Here is a 15930-nt window from a genome sequence, read left to right as displayed (position 1 = left end):
CCCAGTGTCACCACGCACCCTTCCGTGCTCTAGCCTGGCGTCGGCTCTTGACCTGTGCCCAACAGAGCACAATCAATTTCTTCCAGGGCAGTGGCCCAAGGTCAACGTCACCCTCCCTCCAAAGAGCAGGTCAAGCGAACAAAACAACCAAACCACAAAGCAAATGGTACAATTTTAATTCATCCACAAGTCAAATAGAAAGAAGGTAGAAGAGTGTTTTGCACAAACACAAGGGAGGGGTGGGGCCGACGGGAAAGCGGGGTGGGGGTGGGGGAAACAAGGAGAAGTAAGAAAAGAGGGAGAGAAGGAAGGGGCCAAGTCAGGGAAGAGAGAAAGGGCACAGGGAAGAGAGCAGATTGTGGTCCGAGCCCTGTTTTGGCCTCATCTCCCCCTTTCCCCCCCAAAGCTTGGCGTGTAGACCACACAGCGCCTTGTGCCCAGACTCCCAATAGCTTGTTCCTGGACTGGGTCCCAGGCCCCCCCTCGGAGGGGGCACACGGCTGTTAGTCCAGAACACACTCACATTAAATAAATTCCAATATACACTGTACAAGAAAGCCAGGCCCATCCCTCATCTCGCCAGCCGCCCAACTCCAAAGGAAGGCCCCTCCCCAGCCCCTCGGTCCATCCGGAGACCTCCGTGGGCGGAAGAGGAAGGAGTAGCTTGGCTCCAATAGGCCTGCCATGTCCTTGCAGAAAGCCATCGTGACCAATAGGGGCACCAGTGTGACCACAGCGGAGCAGGTGGGTGTGAGGAGGGAGTGGCCAGCCGCAGCAGGGCTCCCTCTGAGCCCTCTTGGTCACACACCCCTGCCCCGCCCCCCGGCATCTAGAGCCCTGAGTCCCCTCTGTCCAGCTGCAGCCTGAGCAGCCCAGTCTGGCGTTGGGTGGGGGGAGGGGGTCGTGCAAAGTGGCAAGGGGAGGCCTCCCCACAGCCTTCCCCCAGAAGACCCACATGACCGAAGGCAAGGCGGGGGGCCGGGGGGGAGGCAGGGGAGGGAACACTACAGGCAGGGGCAGAAGATGCAGGCAGGTGGCGCCCACCCTCCATCACTCTGCGGGTGGGTGGGCCAGATTGGCCAGAACTTTGGCCTGGTCTACTGCATCCAGCAGGTTCTTGGCGTCCACGGCCAGAGTGTGGGAGGCCGTGAGCATCTGCCGCTTGCACTCCTCACTCAGGGAGGTCACGGCGTTTTGCTGGGCCAGGCGCATCTTATTGATGAGCTCTGCTAGGTCCTTGTTGAGCAGTTTCTGGGTCCCCTCGATCTGTAAGCAAAGAATGCTTGAGAGGCTGGGAGCCTGAGCGGCGATGACGTTTAAGCTTGGAGAATGGGGAAGCCGTGCAAGTATCCTGTTTGGGCTTGGCCGAGGCAGTCACAAGCTTTCTGGGGGACAAGTCTGATCCAAGGCCCCATGTGGCCTGGAGACAGAAGTTCAGATGCCCCAGACCCTAGCCCACTCCATCCTAGCTCCACCTGATGCAGCCCCACAGACCGTCCCTTCACTGCTGTACTCCCTCCTGCTGACCCAAGGGTAGAGTGAACGTCGGGCGACAGGTGTCCTTATTCATTAGTTAGCTGTCTACCTTCAACTAAGAACCCGGGACTGTGGCTTGAGCCGTAGGGTTTGGGTTACCACCACATCCCAGTGCATAGCACACTGCTAAGAGCACAGACTCAGCTCCCAAGATACTCCCCAGTGCAAGGAACGATGGAGCCATCACGTGGAGGGTGAGGACCTCTAACAGGGAAGGGACAGCACCCGCTGGGGCTCCTCTATGGGCTGCTACTGCCACCCAGAGGAAGGCTGGGAAATGCCCAAGCCCTCCTGTGTCCTGTCTCTGACACTCACATGTTGTGGGGACAGTGATGGGATGCGGCCGTCCCCTGAGCTGTGTCGCTAGGAGTCAGTGGCTCACACAGCCTGGAGGGAGGGCGTGGGTTCTGCTGAGCCCCATGACTGGTTTCCCAGGCAGACAACCAACCCATGTTCCGAGACGCTAGTGTTCAGCTTTTGACTGTGTTCAGAGTCTCCTATGGCTGCCGTAACAGCCCGTGGACCAGTGGGGTGGCTCAAAACAACATAGATTAGTCTCTTCCGCTCCTGGAGGCCAGAAGGCTGGAAATGGGTCCTATGGGGCTAAAGTCAAGGGGATGGCTGGGCCACGCTCCTCCTATGCTCGAGGGGAGAATCCGTTCTCTGCCTTTTCCAGCTTCTAAAGGCTGCTGCTCTCCTTGGCTTGTGGATCCTTCCAGCAGTGACGTTATCCCAACCTCTGCTTCTGTCATTCCATCTCCTTCTCTGACTCTTAAAGGATGTCCGCTTCCGACACCCTCTTACAAGGACCCTTGGGCCTCATTGCACCCACTTGGATAATGCAGCATAGTCCGATTGCCCTATCTCAGGATCCTTAAGTTAATCACACCTGCAAAGTGCAGGACCCCAGTACTGTAGCACACTTAGCCTTAGTGTGGCAGGTGATTAGAGAAAGGGTCATGGGAAGGGAAAAGGCAAAGGGAAGGTCTGTCCTCCCTTGCACACCCTCGTGCATTACGGAATCACTGCAACTGTCTAAGACTTAAAGGGGGAGACTCCCCCTAGGAGGCTGGCTGGGTTCCTGGGCACCGGCTCTGCACCCTCCCTGCTCCCCCGCCCTCCCCGTGGTCCCGCTCAGATCTGCCGTGCAGAGCCACGTGCGGAAGGCTGGGGAGACAGAAAGGAGGCCGCCCTGTGGTCCTCCTGAGTGTTCTGTGTGAAGCGTGGCTGGCGCAGGTGAAGGCAAAGGGCAGAAGTGACTGCGGACAGCACTGTCTGGGACACATACACCCACCTCTGTCCGAGAGGATGACGGCAAGGACGGCAGGAGATCATCCACACTCCCAATGAGCTTCCGCAGGGTCAGGCCCACGTTCTGTGGGAGAGAAGGGTGGGCGTACTATCACCTCTTGCTTTCGGAGAAAGCTGTGCTTCCCTGGGGGGAACACTCCTGGGACGGCAGCTGCCCCCCTCACTTCCCTGGCACTAAATTCCCACCGGCCACTTTGCATGAAAGGGAGACTTTCTGGGAAAGGCACCTGCTGGGCGGACAAGGGAGCCCAGTGCCACTTCCTCCCACCCAGGGGCCAGAAGGGGCAGCCTCCACGCGCCCTGTCCACGGCGGTCACCTTCACCACCACCACGTAGCCCTCAGGAGGCAGCTGACAGAGCTCGTTCTTGAGGTCCAGCACGGCCCGCACTAGCTCCATGACATTGAGGTACACCAGATCATCGGTCCGGTCCAGGTTGGCTGTGGGCTGGATGGACTGGGGGGAGGGGAAAGCAAGTGGCCAGAGGGGAGGGTCGTGAGTCTGGGGGACACTGAGATTCTTTCTTGGGCAGACACTACTGATGCAACGCAGCCACCAGCCCAATCTGAAAAGACTCTTCTCTGAAATAATGATGCCTTGTCCTGGGCGGGTGCATCCCTCCCTTCTGCTTTCAGGGCAGTGGTTCTCAGACAAGTCAGCCAGGGAGCCTTGAAATGGTACTGGTGGCTGGTCTCACACCAGACCAATGAGACAATTACCTGGGTTCCTGGGTTTGGGGGCCGGGCGGTTTTCGAAGCTTCTCAGATGATTCTAATGGGAGCCCAGGCTCACAACCACTGTTCCAGAGTAAGGAAAGCCAGCACCTAGTCTCAGGCTATTGCAAGAACAGTGTGGGTGCAGGAAGCCAAGGGGACAGCCCGAGACAGGAAGGGAGTCCACACTTCCCGCTCCTAGGGCGGGGTCCATGAGCTTTCCTCCAGGTCAGGGAGGGGGCACAGGAGATGAGGAGACTGGGCTTCTCCTTGCTTTTTCACGAATTCACTATATGCCCTTAAACAAGGTATTTCTCTCTGGGCCTCAGCTATGTAATGTGGGTGCTGGACTGGATTACTTCTGAGGGCCTCTGAAATCTTCACAGCCCCTGGCCTTGTGTCTTGGGGATCCCTGGTTCAGAGTCATTACCAGCTTTGGCCCCACCAACACATACCTGCGCGCCCAGCCGGGGTGGCTTCTGTGGTGGGCCCGTGAACTCCGCTGCAAGGGGGAGGGAGAGTGAGTGTGGTGGGGAGGTCTGGGCACCCTGGCCCTTCCCTTCCTGCCGGCTGATAACCAAGCCAATCCCCTCTCCTAAGCTACCAGGAGGCCCAGGGAAACTAAGGTTGAAGGTGTTTCCGGAAAATAACCTCTGGGCTCCCTGGCCCCCCCACAGTTAAGCACTGCTGTCCATCTGATAGACAGAAAAAGCCACAGTTGCGGTGGAGATGGGATGATTACAGAAGGTGCTCCAGCTTCTGCAGGGTTCATCGAGGCCCCAAGCACAAACTCTGGCTTTGACATCCTGGGGAAGGAACTTCACCAGTGCCAGAGCAGCTAAGGGGGCTGATGGTCCACTTGGAGCATCTGGGGGTCCGCAAGTGAAACAGCAGAGAAGCCACTCTATTCACTCCACATTTTGAAAAGCAAAGGCACGCGCAAGCCCTGTGGAGTTGCTGGAAGACTGAGCGGGACTGGAAGCCGGAAGACTGGTTCTACTTTCTAACCTTCTGCCACCAGACAGCCGTATGACCTGGAGCAGCTCACTTACACTCCCTGGCCTACCCTTTTCATCTGTTAAACAGCAGGGTTCGCTCAGAAGGGACCCTGGAACCAGATGGCCTGGGCTCTAATCACAGCTCTGTTCTTTACTAGCTGTGTGACTTTGGATTAATTACTTGAACTTTCTGTGCCTTAGTTTCACGTTCTTTGTAAAATGGACATGGTTCATTGTATCTACCCAATCAAGTTGCCGTGAGGTTGGAGCTGACATTTGCAAGCAACTTGGGCCCATGCTTGTCTAGTGTTCAGTTTCCTGTGACTGTTGTCACTGTCACTGGTCGCTGTCCTTGTCATCACTGTCATCATCCGCATTGCCAACACCATCAGCAGCACCCTCCCTACAGGGAGGGTGGTGAGCCTGGCTCACTGCTGGCTTTTCCTGCTCCCCTTTAGCAGCAGTTTCTGGAAAGGCCCTGTGGTCTCAGCTGCCCCTGCCTGCCCTCTCTCCTCCATCCCCCCGGGCATAGGGAAGACAGGTACCAGCTGGGAGAGGCGGGTGGAGCTACGCTCTCCCACAGACAGCCTTCAACAGAGGGAGAGGGGACAGGAAGGAAGAGCCACCAAGGTCTCCAAAGGCAAGAGGAGAAACACGGAGGCGAGGGCTGCGGACCCGGCAAGGGGGAGAGATGAGAGAGACAGGGGGAGGGAGGGAGAGGGCGGGGGTGGTAGACGGAGCAGAGGGTAGCTATCCTTTTCCAAAAGGGCCCTCCCTGCACCCTCTGAACTGGAACAGACAGAGTTTCTGAAAACGGCAAACAGACGCTGCAGCCTCTGCCGTGGGCAACCAGCGAGCATGCGTGGTGGCTCCGCACGAGCGGTCAAGAGCAAACTCCCACCAAAAGGGAGGGCGCAGACACTTACTGTAGCCGGCCTCCTTCTCTGGGGTCTGGAAGGCAGGAAAGAGAACTTGTCACCAGCCCACCTCTGGAGGCACCCCGCTCCCCACCCTGACCTGTTCCCCACACCATCAGCTGCGTACTCGCACTCAGAGGTCGGGGGCCAGGGGGCCGGTGCTCCCCCCCCCCCCCCCCCCCCCCGCCCCGTCTCAGAGCCTGAAGGGCCCGGTGGCAGACAGGGCGTGTGCTATGGCTGGAGATCCAGCCGGAGCTCAGGAACCAGGAGCAGAGCTTTGTGGAGCTCAAAGTAAAGAGAGAAGTCGAGCTCCAGGGGGAGAGGCCAAAAGGGAAGGGATGGACAGGCAGGGAGCCCAGCGCTGGGGTCCCGCTGTCTCCAACGCCTTCCCAGGCCTTGACTTTAAGGCAGAGGTCTTTCTTGATGACTCACCAGCGGGGACTTGTCATTCATGTACACCATGGGGTCCTGCAGGGGAGGAAATCGAAGCAAATACTTAGGATTCTAGAACTGAAAACCTTAAGGATGCCCGGAGAGCATTCCCTCTCATCAGCTGGGGACACAAGAGGACACAGTGCTATGGACCTCTCTCCCATTCAGGCACTTTTACCACACGGTGCTGGGCAGTGCCGCAGAGTGAGGTCCCCTGGTACCCAACGGCTCAGGGCTGCTCACCAAGGATTTCTCCTCCTGCCTCAGCCATTGGTAATCTTCCACCATCTGCTTCTGCTGCTTGTCCAGAATCTGCCGCATCTTGAGCCTCTCCGCCTCCCACAGCTGCTGGGCCTCCTCTCGGCTGCTGGGTCGGATGAAGTCCTCCTCCTGAGAGGACCGCGGGGAGAGAGGAGAGGACACGATGAGTCCAGGGCCCACACCCAGGGGGGCACTCCTCTAAAGAGGATGAGGAGCCATGGGCCTCGGCCTCCACGGCTGCTTGGTTTCTCGCGAAGTTTGTTCCAAAATCCTCAGCCCTGTACGCAGACGGTTACGGGGTCTCCCAGCCCTGAGCAAGTGGCTGTGCGGCAGTGTCGTGTCAAACCCGAGAGCATGGCAATTGAACATGCATCGTATTTAAGCCATTCCAGGATCTGCTCCTACGATTTCATTTTCAAATTCCTGCCCCAACAGTATTTTCTCAGTTGGCACGTTATGGTCACTTCATACATTTAAAAACGCAAAGCCAGCCCCCTGGAAAGCCTGGAGCGCTTATCGCCACTGGAACCCCGCGGCAGGGGGTCTGGGAGCATTGAGGAGCGCGGTGCTCCCTCTAGTCTCTTGGTGTGCCATCCCGCAGAGCTGTCCACCGAGGGACTGGACGCAGGCTGAGGGAAGGGGCGACAGCACGCACCCATGTGATGGAGCCTTTTTATGAAAACGTACTCTTTGTTAAGCTAGTAGGAGCTTCGGTGATTGAACCAAAGGCTAAAATAAATGCATAAGCTAAGAGCAGAGTGAAGAATGAAATTTAAAGCCATATGGATGTGCAGTATACACTCGCCTTCCCTAGCTTTATTTAACTTAACCCTCCTTTTAACTCATTTGAAGGGCTCTGGAGCTAGAGTTTCCTCTGGGGGTTCTGAAACAGAAGGTGTTACATGTTTTCTTACTCCTCCTTTCCCTTCAGTCTTCCCCAGAGTTCATTTATATCAGTATCTGCTCGTCCCTTCAAACTCTGGCTTTTTTTTTCTGCCGCACACGATCACCTTGGCCTCCTGGACTCAAGTGTGCTGTTGTCATTCTTTTGATGGCATGGCCCTGGGTGACCTTTGTCAGGGGCAGGACCCTTCTGTGACATCCAGACCAGCAGCCTCTTCAGATCCTTGCTTTTAAAATGGGCATTTTACATACAAGTCACTAGCACAGAATGCTAAAAATTATTCTCTCTCTACTTTAGCAAGCCATCATCTCTGCCAAGCCTCTAAAAAAGATTTTCCCCACCAAACCCTTTAAAACACACTTGACTATAACAACACCGTTCCAAATTAGTTATATTGGGCTGTTTTGCCTAGTGCTCACTGAGCTTCAATCACGGCTCTCGATTTCTAACAATACAACCCGCCCCCCAACCAAGTTAGATTTCTTGCTGAAATATTCTTTGTTACTCTGTTCAACACCTACTTCTTAGCAGCTACCATGTGGCAGGCATAGGGCTGGATGCTGGGAGGGCACTGATGACAAAATATGCAATGTCCCTGTTCTCATGGGGTGAAGTAAGCAACAGTTGGACCAGGTTTCTCAGCCTCAGCACCATGAACATGTGGGGCCCGATCATTCTGTATTGGGGGAGATGTCCTGTAAATTGTAGGATACTCAGCAGCAGGTCCACAAACAGAGGCTTTTAGTATCTCCCCAGTTGTAACAAAATGCCTCCAGACTTCAGCAAATGTCCTCTCAGAGGCAAGATCTTCTTAGCTGAAGGCTACTGAGTTAGATCTTATTTTTAAAAAAATAAGTTGCAGGACATAAGAGTCTTTTACAACCATAGAATTTATAGAACAAGATATATTTCCCAGAGGCTGATACTCCAAAATGAGGGTATTTGAGGGTTATAAATATCTGCTACGGAATGTCGATAACCTCCAAACACAATGGTATGGCTACCCCGGGCTACTGACAAATAGTGGCACATGGGAACTAAGGGTCAAATATTCTGAATACTGAGCTAGGAATCTCCAGGTGAGTCTAGACCGGACTGAGAAGATTAAACACTGGTAGAAGAAGTTATTAGACTCAAGAAAACACGGATATGGGGCGCCTGGGTGGCTCAGTCGTTAAGCATCTGCCTTTGGCTCAGGTCCTGGCCCCAGGGTCCTGGGATCGAGCCCCGCATTGGGCTCTTTTCTCGACAGGAAGCCTGCTACTTCCTCTCCCACTCCCCCCTGCTTGTGTTCCCTCTCTCACTGTCTCTCTCTCTGTGTGTCAAATAAATAAATAAATAAATAATAAAATCTTTAAAAAAGAAAAGAAAAGAAAACACCGTATTGTTTTTTAAGTGTTAAAGGAAAATTCCCACTACTCAACTGTCTAGGATGCCCCAGGCCCGATCACCATCTCACCAAATATTTTAACGTGTATTGGGTAGGGAATGTTTTCCTATGTCTTACCATTTCATAATAAAACTCAAGGAGAAATTAAGATTTTAAAACATTGGTCACTTTAAAGCTTACTTGTCTACAAGGTACCTCAGATATTCCTTTAGGCAATGGATACTTAGACTGTCGGTCACTTTAAAAAGGAATCAACTTTCTGTGGTGTCTTAAAATGACTCTTGCAAGCTGTGACTCCTTCCATAATTTGAGTATCCCGCTCCCATCTTGCCAGCTCTATTTCCACCTCCAAATGCATCCTGCTAGCCAAACAGCTCCTACACTTGCCCTGTGGTTTCCCGTCGCTCAGTCTTGGCTCCTACTAATGCCTCTGCCTCTTTTATCCCTTTACCCCTGTTTCTTCCTGTTCAAATCTTCCCCACCCTTTGAGGCCCTGCTGAAAAAACAGAAGCTAAAAAGAGCCATTCTTCTCTCTGAACTCCCATCGCACCTTCGCTTTAACTCTGTGTGCCACTCACCGCTCTACGGCTTGCAGTACAGGTGAGTGTGCACCTGCCCTTTTCCTTCTAGCTGCCTGAAGCTCGCTGAAAGCAGAACCTTATCGTTCTTTCTTCAGTACCTAGGACAGTGCCCGGGAAAAGCATTCCTGCACAAGGTCCTTCACTGAATTTTATTATTATTTTAAACCTCAGTTGTGAGGTCTTCAAGAGGGAGATTGCTGCCATCCTGACTCTTGTGTGGAATGCCAGATTCCCAGATGAGTCAGGCAAGAGAGTCAGTCAGTAGAAAAATTGTTTTTGTGGGGAAACCATTTCTGATTTGTGTTAAATGCTTTCAGATGCTTTGTAGGAAGCCTAATATACATTTCCTCAGCATTTTACCTGAAAGAGGTTTTCTCAGTCTTTCTGATGTACATCATAGAATGGATTTTATATTTTTTACCTTTTTTTGTTTACTTAAAGAAACACTCATTATATTCTTTTAGGCAGACCTTCCTTACGACAAGTACTTCTAAATCCCTGACACAAAAGATCCTTTTTTTTCTACTGCACAGTATGTCTTTATGGAACTGAACAAAGTCTTATGGTGAAGCAGGGATTAGACAAAGGCAGTGCCACCCTGGAAATGTGAAAAATTGCTTTTTTCTAAAAGGACACATTTTAAAGCAAAACTCACTAAAACTCAATTACGAACAGAGTCAAGGACAGGAAGGTGGAGGAAGTGCACGTTGCCTAAATTATAGTGCGTACTTTAAAATGCAGTTTTATTATTGTTAAGTATATGTTAAGATATAAATTGGTTAAATTAATTTGAAAGAGGAAAATGAGCTAGGTTAGGGGAAATTTTAGCCGACAATAGATCTCACTGCCTAGAATTCTAAGTTACCTTACACATTTCAAAATTTTGCTGAATTAAAAATAATGGTACAGAATATATCAACACAACTTTCCCATATTTTTCAAATCTATTATAATAAACATGGAGTTTATCCAAAAGATTTTAGAGTCCTGTATACTGAGCCTGAAATATCATGCATATATACTAGAGTTAGTATATTAGAGTTATATATATTTATATATAAATATATATTATATATTTAGAGTTAGAACTAAAATAATGCCGTTGGTTTGTTTTGTCACATATAAAGACTCAGTTTAGTAAGGTATATCAGATATTCATGCCAGATGACCACCGCTCCATTGAAAGAGAAGATGGGTGCTGAGAAGTGTGACAAGAAAAGCTGCCCTTTTTTCCCCCAATAAAACTTGACAATGAGAAGCTAGTCCATGAAGTACTCAGGGCCTCACTGGCAGTTACACAAAGACATGACTGGGAAGAGTGGCTTAGCCCCACACTAGCCCCAAAGCTCCTTCCCACACAACATCAGCTTTTACAATAGCAGCAGGAGTCCAGTCACAAGGAAACCTTTCCTTTGACCGTGGAGACATTTAGCAACCGAAACAATCAGGCAGGAAGGGCAGAACTGGGCAGAGCCTCCAGGATCTTTTATTCTCTGGCACCATCAAGCTTGGCTGCCCTCTGCCCACAAGCTGCCACACTACCCCCCCCTCCCCAGGGCTCAGGAAACATAGCACCAAAGTATGGACAGGGAAGGTCCAGGTCCAACCAGTGTCCTTGGGAGCACAGCCTGACGTGGCCCCCAACTTCCAATGCTTTTGCAAAGGAGAGGAAGTTACAGAGCCTCCTGGTGGGCTGCTGAGCTGGAGGATGTGGGGTTCCTGGTGTCCCAGACACCTCCCTATAGCAGCCTCCTGAGTTCGGGCTAGGACCCAGCATGCAGAGCCCTCTTACCCGCATGCTGTGGCGCTTGAAGACATTGTGCCGGTGGAGAGGTGGGGTGTGCAGCGAGTTTACAGGAGATGGATACTCCATAGGGCTGGTGAGCGTAGGTGAGCTGGCACACAGACCCTCAGGAACCTATTCAGGAGAAGCAAGGAAGCACCAGCACAGGGACAAGACAAGAAGGTAGACAATTAGCTGCCACAAACATGAGCACAGAGAAACAATCATGGGCACCACTGGAGACATAGTACTTGCTCTTCAGGAGCTCACAAAGAATGTGATGTGGGTGTTTCCTTGGTCTTGTTTGGGAGACGTGGCAGAGCGACACACATGACTCTTGGCTGGGAGTCAGTGCAGCCCCTGTGGGGGCCCATGGGTCCTGTGGCCTCTCATTCATCTGACAGCCAGCCAGATGAAGCTCTGCATACAATGGGGTCCACATACATTACTGACCCACTGAGTCCCTGTCTCCTCCCATCAGGACTCTTCAGAAAGGAGTTCCATTACATAAGCATGTCACAAACTGAGAGATATGATTAGCCCACAGAAATGTGTGTGTGTTTATATTTAATCACTGTTTTAAACATCAAAGAAAGGTATGATTCTTCTTAGGAATATTGCTTCTATCTTCTGCATGGGTTTTCTCCTTCATACACACAGGGATTTAGCTCTTAGTTCTTGGTTAGCCTTATTTTGGTACTGGAGCATTTCCTTGAGAAATATATGATCACGGGACACCACCTTTCCATAAGGAGTACCAGATGAACAGACATTGTGTCTGTTGGTTGAGATGCTCCACTGTTGAACACTGACTCTGAACTGAGGGTTGTAAGGGAAAAGAGATGGGCCTTGGCTCCCTATGACTGAGATGCAGGACAGAGACACAAGACAGAGACGTTCTCAGATAGGGACCAACATCTTGGGAAGATCCTGTGGTTGGTAATGACGGAGGCACAAGGAAAGCTCTGATGGAAACTTGTTTTCAGCTGCTAGCCATCTGGGTCCTGCCTATAGTCTTCATGGGGAGCAGCTCCATTCTCTGGAGAACACCAACTGTCCCCAACTGCCCGAAATTCCTTCTCAGAAAGCTCTGCTCTGGGTAGGGGGCCAGGAAGGCCTTTGGCATAGAGAAGTAGCTATAGGCAGGCACACGGAGCAACAAACACTATGGAGAGATGGACTGAGCTTAAGGTGAGTCTTAGCTGAGGACAGCCTGGTGGAATTACATTTTGATTCTTTTGCTCTCTGGGCACTCTGAGTTCAAATTCTCTTGTAGGTACCAAGAAAGAGTCAGTGCATGCCATCCCCATAACCCAAGCAGGTCATTGCTAGTCCTCAAAGGCACAAGAATGGAAATTCAGGAAGGTCTGAGATGAGGAATGGCCCCAAACTTTCCCAGCCCTCTGGTCACATGTTTACCTGGAACTGCAGCTTGGGAGCCAGAAGGTTGGTTTGTGGAGGGGGTCTGTACTTGGGCCGGCTGGGCTGGAGAGAAAACACAGAGATGAGTCAGGCCATGCCTCTCTCCTTGAGTGAGCATAGCTCACCAAGGGGAATCCTGGGTTGGACACAGGTCAGGCTTATTCAGAATGTAGGAGAGATGAGGGGCAAAGTGATCATTGAAATCATTTGTATTCACTTACTGAGCACCCATTATATGCTGAGTGATGAGAAGGTACAAGAAGCCAGTCTCTCTGCCTTCCTGGGGTACATCACCAATGGAGGGGTTTACTGAACTTTGGTGTGTAACCTCTTTAGATATGGGAACACCTGTCAAATCAGCTGTCAAGAGCCACATACTTCCATAGGTAACGAGTCACCGAGGGCTCAGGCACGTGTAGAGGCTTCGTGGAGGAGGTGAAAACTGAGGTGGGCTCTGACTGAGGGAAGGATCAGGGTATGCCAAGCAAGGAGGGACAGTGAGAAAAGGCCTTGGAGCAGACAGGAATTTTTTATGGACTCTCTGTGTACCCCCGCCTTCCAGATTTGTATGTTGAAGCCCCAACCCTTAGTGTGATGGCATATGGAAGTAGGACCTTCGCTAGATAATTAGGGTTAGATGAGGTCATGAGGCTGGGACCCTCATGATGGGATTAGTGTCCTTTTAAGAAGAGACACCAGAGTTCTTGCTCTCTCTGCTGTGCTAAGACACAGTTGGAAGGTGGCCATCTGCAAGCCAAGAAGAGAGCCCTCCCTGACAATGAATCTGCCAGTGCCTTGATCTTGGACTTCCCAGCCTCTACACCCAGTCTATGGGATTTTGTTAGGGCAGTCTGAGCTGCCTAATATGGATATGGTCCCTCAGAACCCACCCACCTAATGGCATGGTAGCAGGGCACTGGATTCTGAGTCCGGAGATGCCAGGGAGGGTGTGGACATACAGGCTGGCCAGAAGGGATCATGGGACATTCCCCATTCATGTGCCCTCGGGGACATCTAATTTGTTCGTGAAAAACACCAGAAAGGAAAGTGTTCTAGATCCTTGAGAGGAGTTTTCAGGGTGATTCCCCGCCCTAGCTGCCCTCTGAGGGGTCTGCTCTCTTGGGGCCTCAGATCACACCTGCCAGGGCACCCAGGTGATGCAGCCTAAATTTAGTGCTGAAGGACAGTTGGGTTGAGGGCCAAGAGGACCACAGGAACACATCCTGCCTATGCTGGGGGAAGACGGAGGAGTTCCATAGTCAGGCCGGGAGTGGGCCACATGGAGGCCCAGCTCTGCTTGATTCATAGGATCCTTGAGACCAGGGGTTGGCTTACCTTGGGTGGGGGTTCCTGGTAGGCTGTGGGCTCCAAGATTTTGGGAGGTCGGTAGCGAGCATTCCTCTCCTGCTCTATGGCGATGTCCTTCTCCATCTGATAAATGTCACTGCCAAGGAGTCAGGTCAGGAACAAAGTTAAAGATGCTCCTGGAGCCTCTTTTCTGTACTCCTTCCTCTGAAGCCTGGAGAGGCCCAAAGAAGGACCGCTGGGTCCCATTTCTGTTTCCTCAGAAGAGTGGCTGGGGAGAACCCCCCCTGAGAAGGCTAAAAGATGGACCCTGAGGCTGCTTCCCCAACAGTGAAGTTGGAGAATCACAGGAATGGATCTATGGTGGGAAAAAAGTCCCTGGAGAGTCAGTCCTACAGGGTAGTGTAAGTGTGTTCCCCACCACCTCCCCATGCATCTTGCCTTCCTGTGCCTGCTGTTGGCACCAACCCCCTATGGAGAGATCTGAAATCCCAGCCAACTTCATGACCAAGGCCTGTGTTCTGCATCTCCTATTTTTCATTAAACCACCCACCAACACATTCCTCATGTGTACTAATGAGTAATGATTGTGGATTCAACTCCCAGGTTAGCTATGTATGTGCTTCTTGCCTTTCTTATTCAACCCAGTGTTTCCCACCTTGGGAGTCACAGACCCTAGAGGACTCTGGAATGATCACAGGGGGTCCCTGAATTCACTTGTTCATAGTCTATATTCATTATATTCACATGTATTCATTGTCTGTAGACCAGGTATTGTATGCTACTGAACATATGATATTTGTATTGGATTTTCAAGTGTACATGAATTACACTGTACACCATATAAGAAAGTCATTATGTAGCTCAATACATTTTGCCAATCAATAAATTCTGAAAAGGTAACTATTGTCACAGGGAGGAATTTTCAAAGTTTGACATTAAAAGGGCCCTTCTTATGCCTACATGATTAGGAAATACTCATCAAATCCTCTCTTAGCTCTAATGGAGGACTGCCAGGCTGTAGCTTGAGGCGGGTATCCTGGGCTCCTTGGGGGGGGGGGTCTTTGGATATCTTCACAATTACACAGAAAGCCTGCTCCTAACTCCATCCATGGTGGGGGCTGGTCTGGTTCCTCTAATGGGGCATCCTTCTCAGCCCACAGACAAGCACCTGTCACAACTCCCCATGGTTCTTAAGACCCTTGAATGAATTAAGGTCTCCCTCTCCCCTTAACACCCCAGAGCTTTGGCCCTTTCAAATGACATCTTTGAAATACTTCTCTTGGAACCCTTTGGCTTCTCAAATTTCCCATACGAAGGGCCAAAGATGAGACTAGAGTTAATTGGGGGCCAACAAAGGGAGAGACAGGAACAGAGAGGTCTAAGCTCTTGCAGACTGTGTTGGAACCCCGGCTCCACAAGCACATTCAGTATCATTCTCACTGCTCCAGCATGGCCAGTTCCAGCTTGCCCCTTGGGGTACCTCCCCGCAGAGCAGTTGCCAGGGACTGTTTTCTTTCTTTAAAAAAATGTCAACACACTGACTGCAGTGTTTAAAGTCAGTGTTTTTAACATTAAATAAGCACTCGATTCCCGAATGCAGGGGTCAGCAAACTACTGCATTTTTTTAACGATTGAAGAAAATGAAAAGAAGAAATTTCATGACATGCGAACATTATATAAAACTCAAATCCTCTTGCCCCAAATAGTCCTAAATAGTCCTCCTGAAACCCAGCAACACACACATTGGTTGACGCATTGTCTATGGATGTTTCTTAACTTTCAACAGCAGAGTTGAGTCGTTTTAACAAGAGACCATATATGGCTTGCAAAGCCCCAAATATTTACTAGTGGCCCTTTACAGAAAAAGTTTGTTGATCCCTGCCCTAAAGGAGGCCAAAAGAAAGTCAGACCACCCGAGGAGGAGCTGTTGGCACACAAGCCACCAAGGAAACAGGAGGACTGTCTAAAATGTGATCTGACAGCACCCTTCACCAGGAGAGAACAATGGCTCTTGGATGAAACATCAGAACTTCAGGCTGCCAATGTTTCATTCAGAAGGGAGAGGTGACCCCCGGGTCGCTGTCTTAATGGTCAAACATCAATCACCCCTTCCCTGCTATCTGGGAGGAAGGATCAAAGAAAGGCACAGAGGCTCAAGGGTCCTGCTGGGAATTCGGGTCCCATGCCCGAGCTGGCCCACTTGTAAGGCACACCCCCAATCTCTGTGCAAAGAGCACAGGCACATTGGTGAAAATCTGCTTTAGACTTTGGGCTCAAACCTGAAAAATATTTCTGGAGTGCATACTAGGAGCAACACCTCGAGCTCCGGGTTGACAGATACCAAGATGGTGAGGCTTACGCAGGCTCACTGTCTG

General features: G+C 51.1%; 1 protein-coding gene across 2 annotated transcripts in view; it reads right to left on the bottom strand.

The window, feature by feature from the left end:
• Positions 1 to 153: 153 nt before the first annotated feature.
• The window catches only part of PTK2B (protein tyrosine kinase 2 beta), a 56974-nt gene continuing 41197 nt past the window's right edge, over positions 154 to 15930 (bottom strand). Inside the window, exons 21-30 of one of the 2 annotated variants that reach the window (XM_045986849.1) lie at positions 13583 to 13691; positions 12245 to 12310; positions 10835 to 10960; positions 6150 to 6296; positions 5907 to 5942; positions 5484 to 5508; positions 4015 to 4061; positions 3165 to 3302; positions 2831 to 2911; positions 154 to 1266 (exon numbers count right to left, since the gene is read on the bottom strand). In XM_045986849.1, coding sequence (XP_045842805.1) covers positions 1051 to 1266; positions 2831 to 2911; positions 3165 to 3302; positions 4015 to 4061; positions 5484 to 5508; positions 5907 to 5942; positions 6150 to 6296; positions 10835 to 10960; positions 12245 to 12310; positions 13583 to 13691 — 991 coding nt within the window. In that variant the 3' untranslated portion in view covers positions 154 to 1050. The remainder of the gene's footprint in view (positions 1267 to 2830; positions 2912 to 3164; positions 3303 to 4014; positions 4062 to 5483; positions 5509 to 5906; positions 5943 to 6149; positions 6297 to 10834; positions 10961 to 12244; positions 12311 to 13582; positions 13692 to 15930) is intronic. The other variant, XM_045986857.1, reaches the window with a different exon arrangement.

The sequence above is a fragment of the Meles meles genome, chromosome 2, assembly GCF_922984935.1.
Source record: "Meles meles chromosome 2, mMelMel3.1 paternal haplotype, whole genome shotgun sequence".
Taxonomy (NCBI): Eukaryota; Metazoa; Chordata; class Mammalia; order Carnivora; family Mustelidae; genus Meles; species Meles meles.
This window is presented reverse-complemented; position numbering and strand designations above follow the sequence as displayed.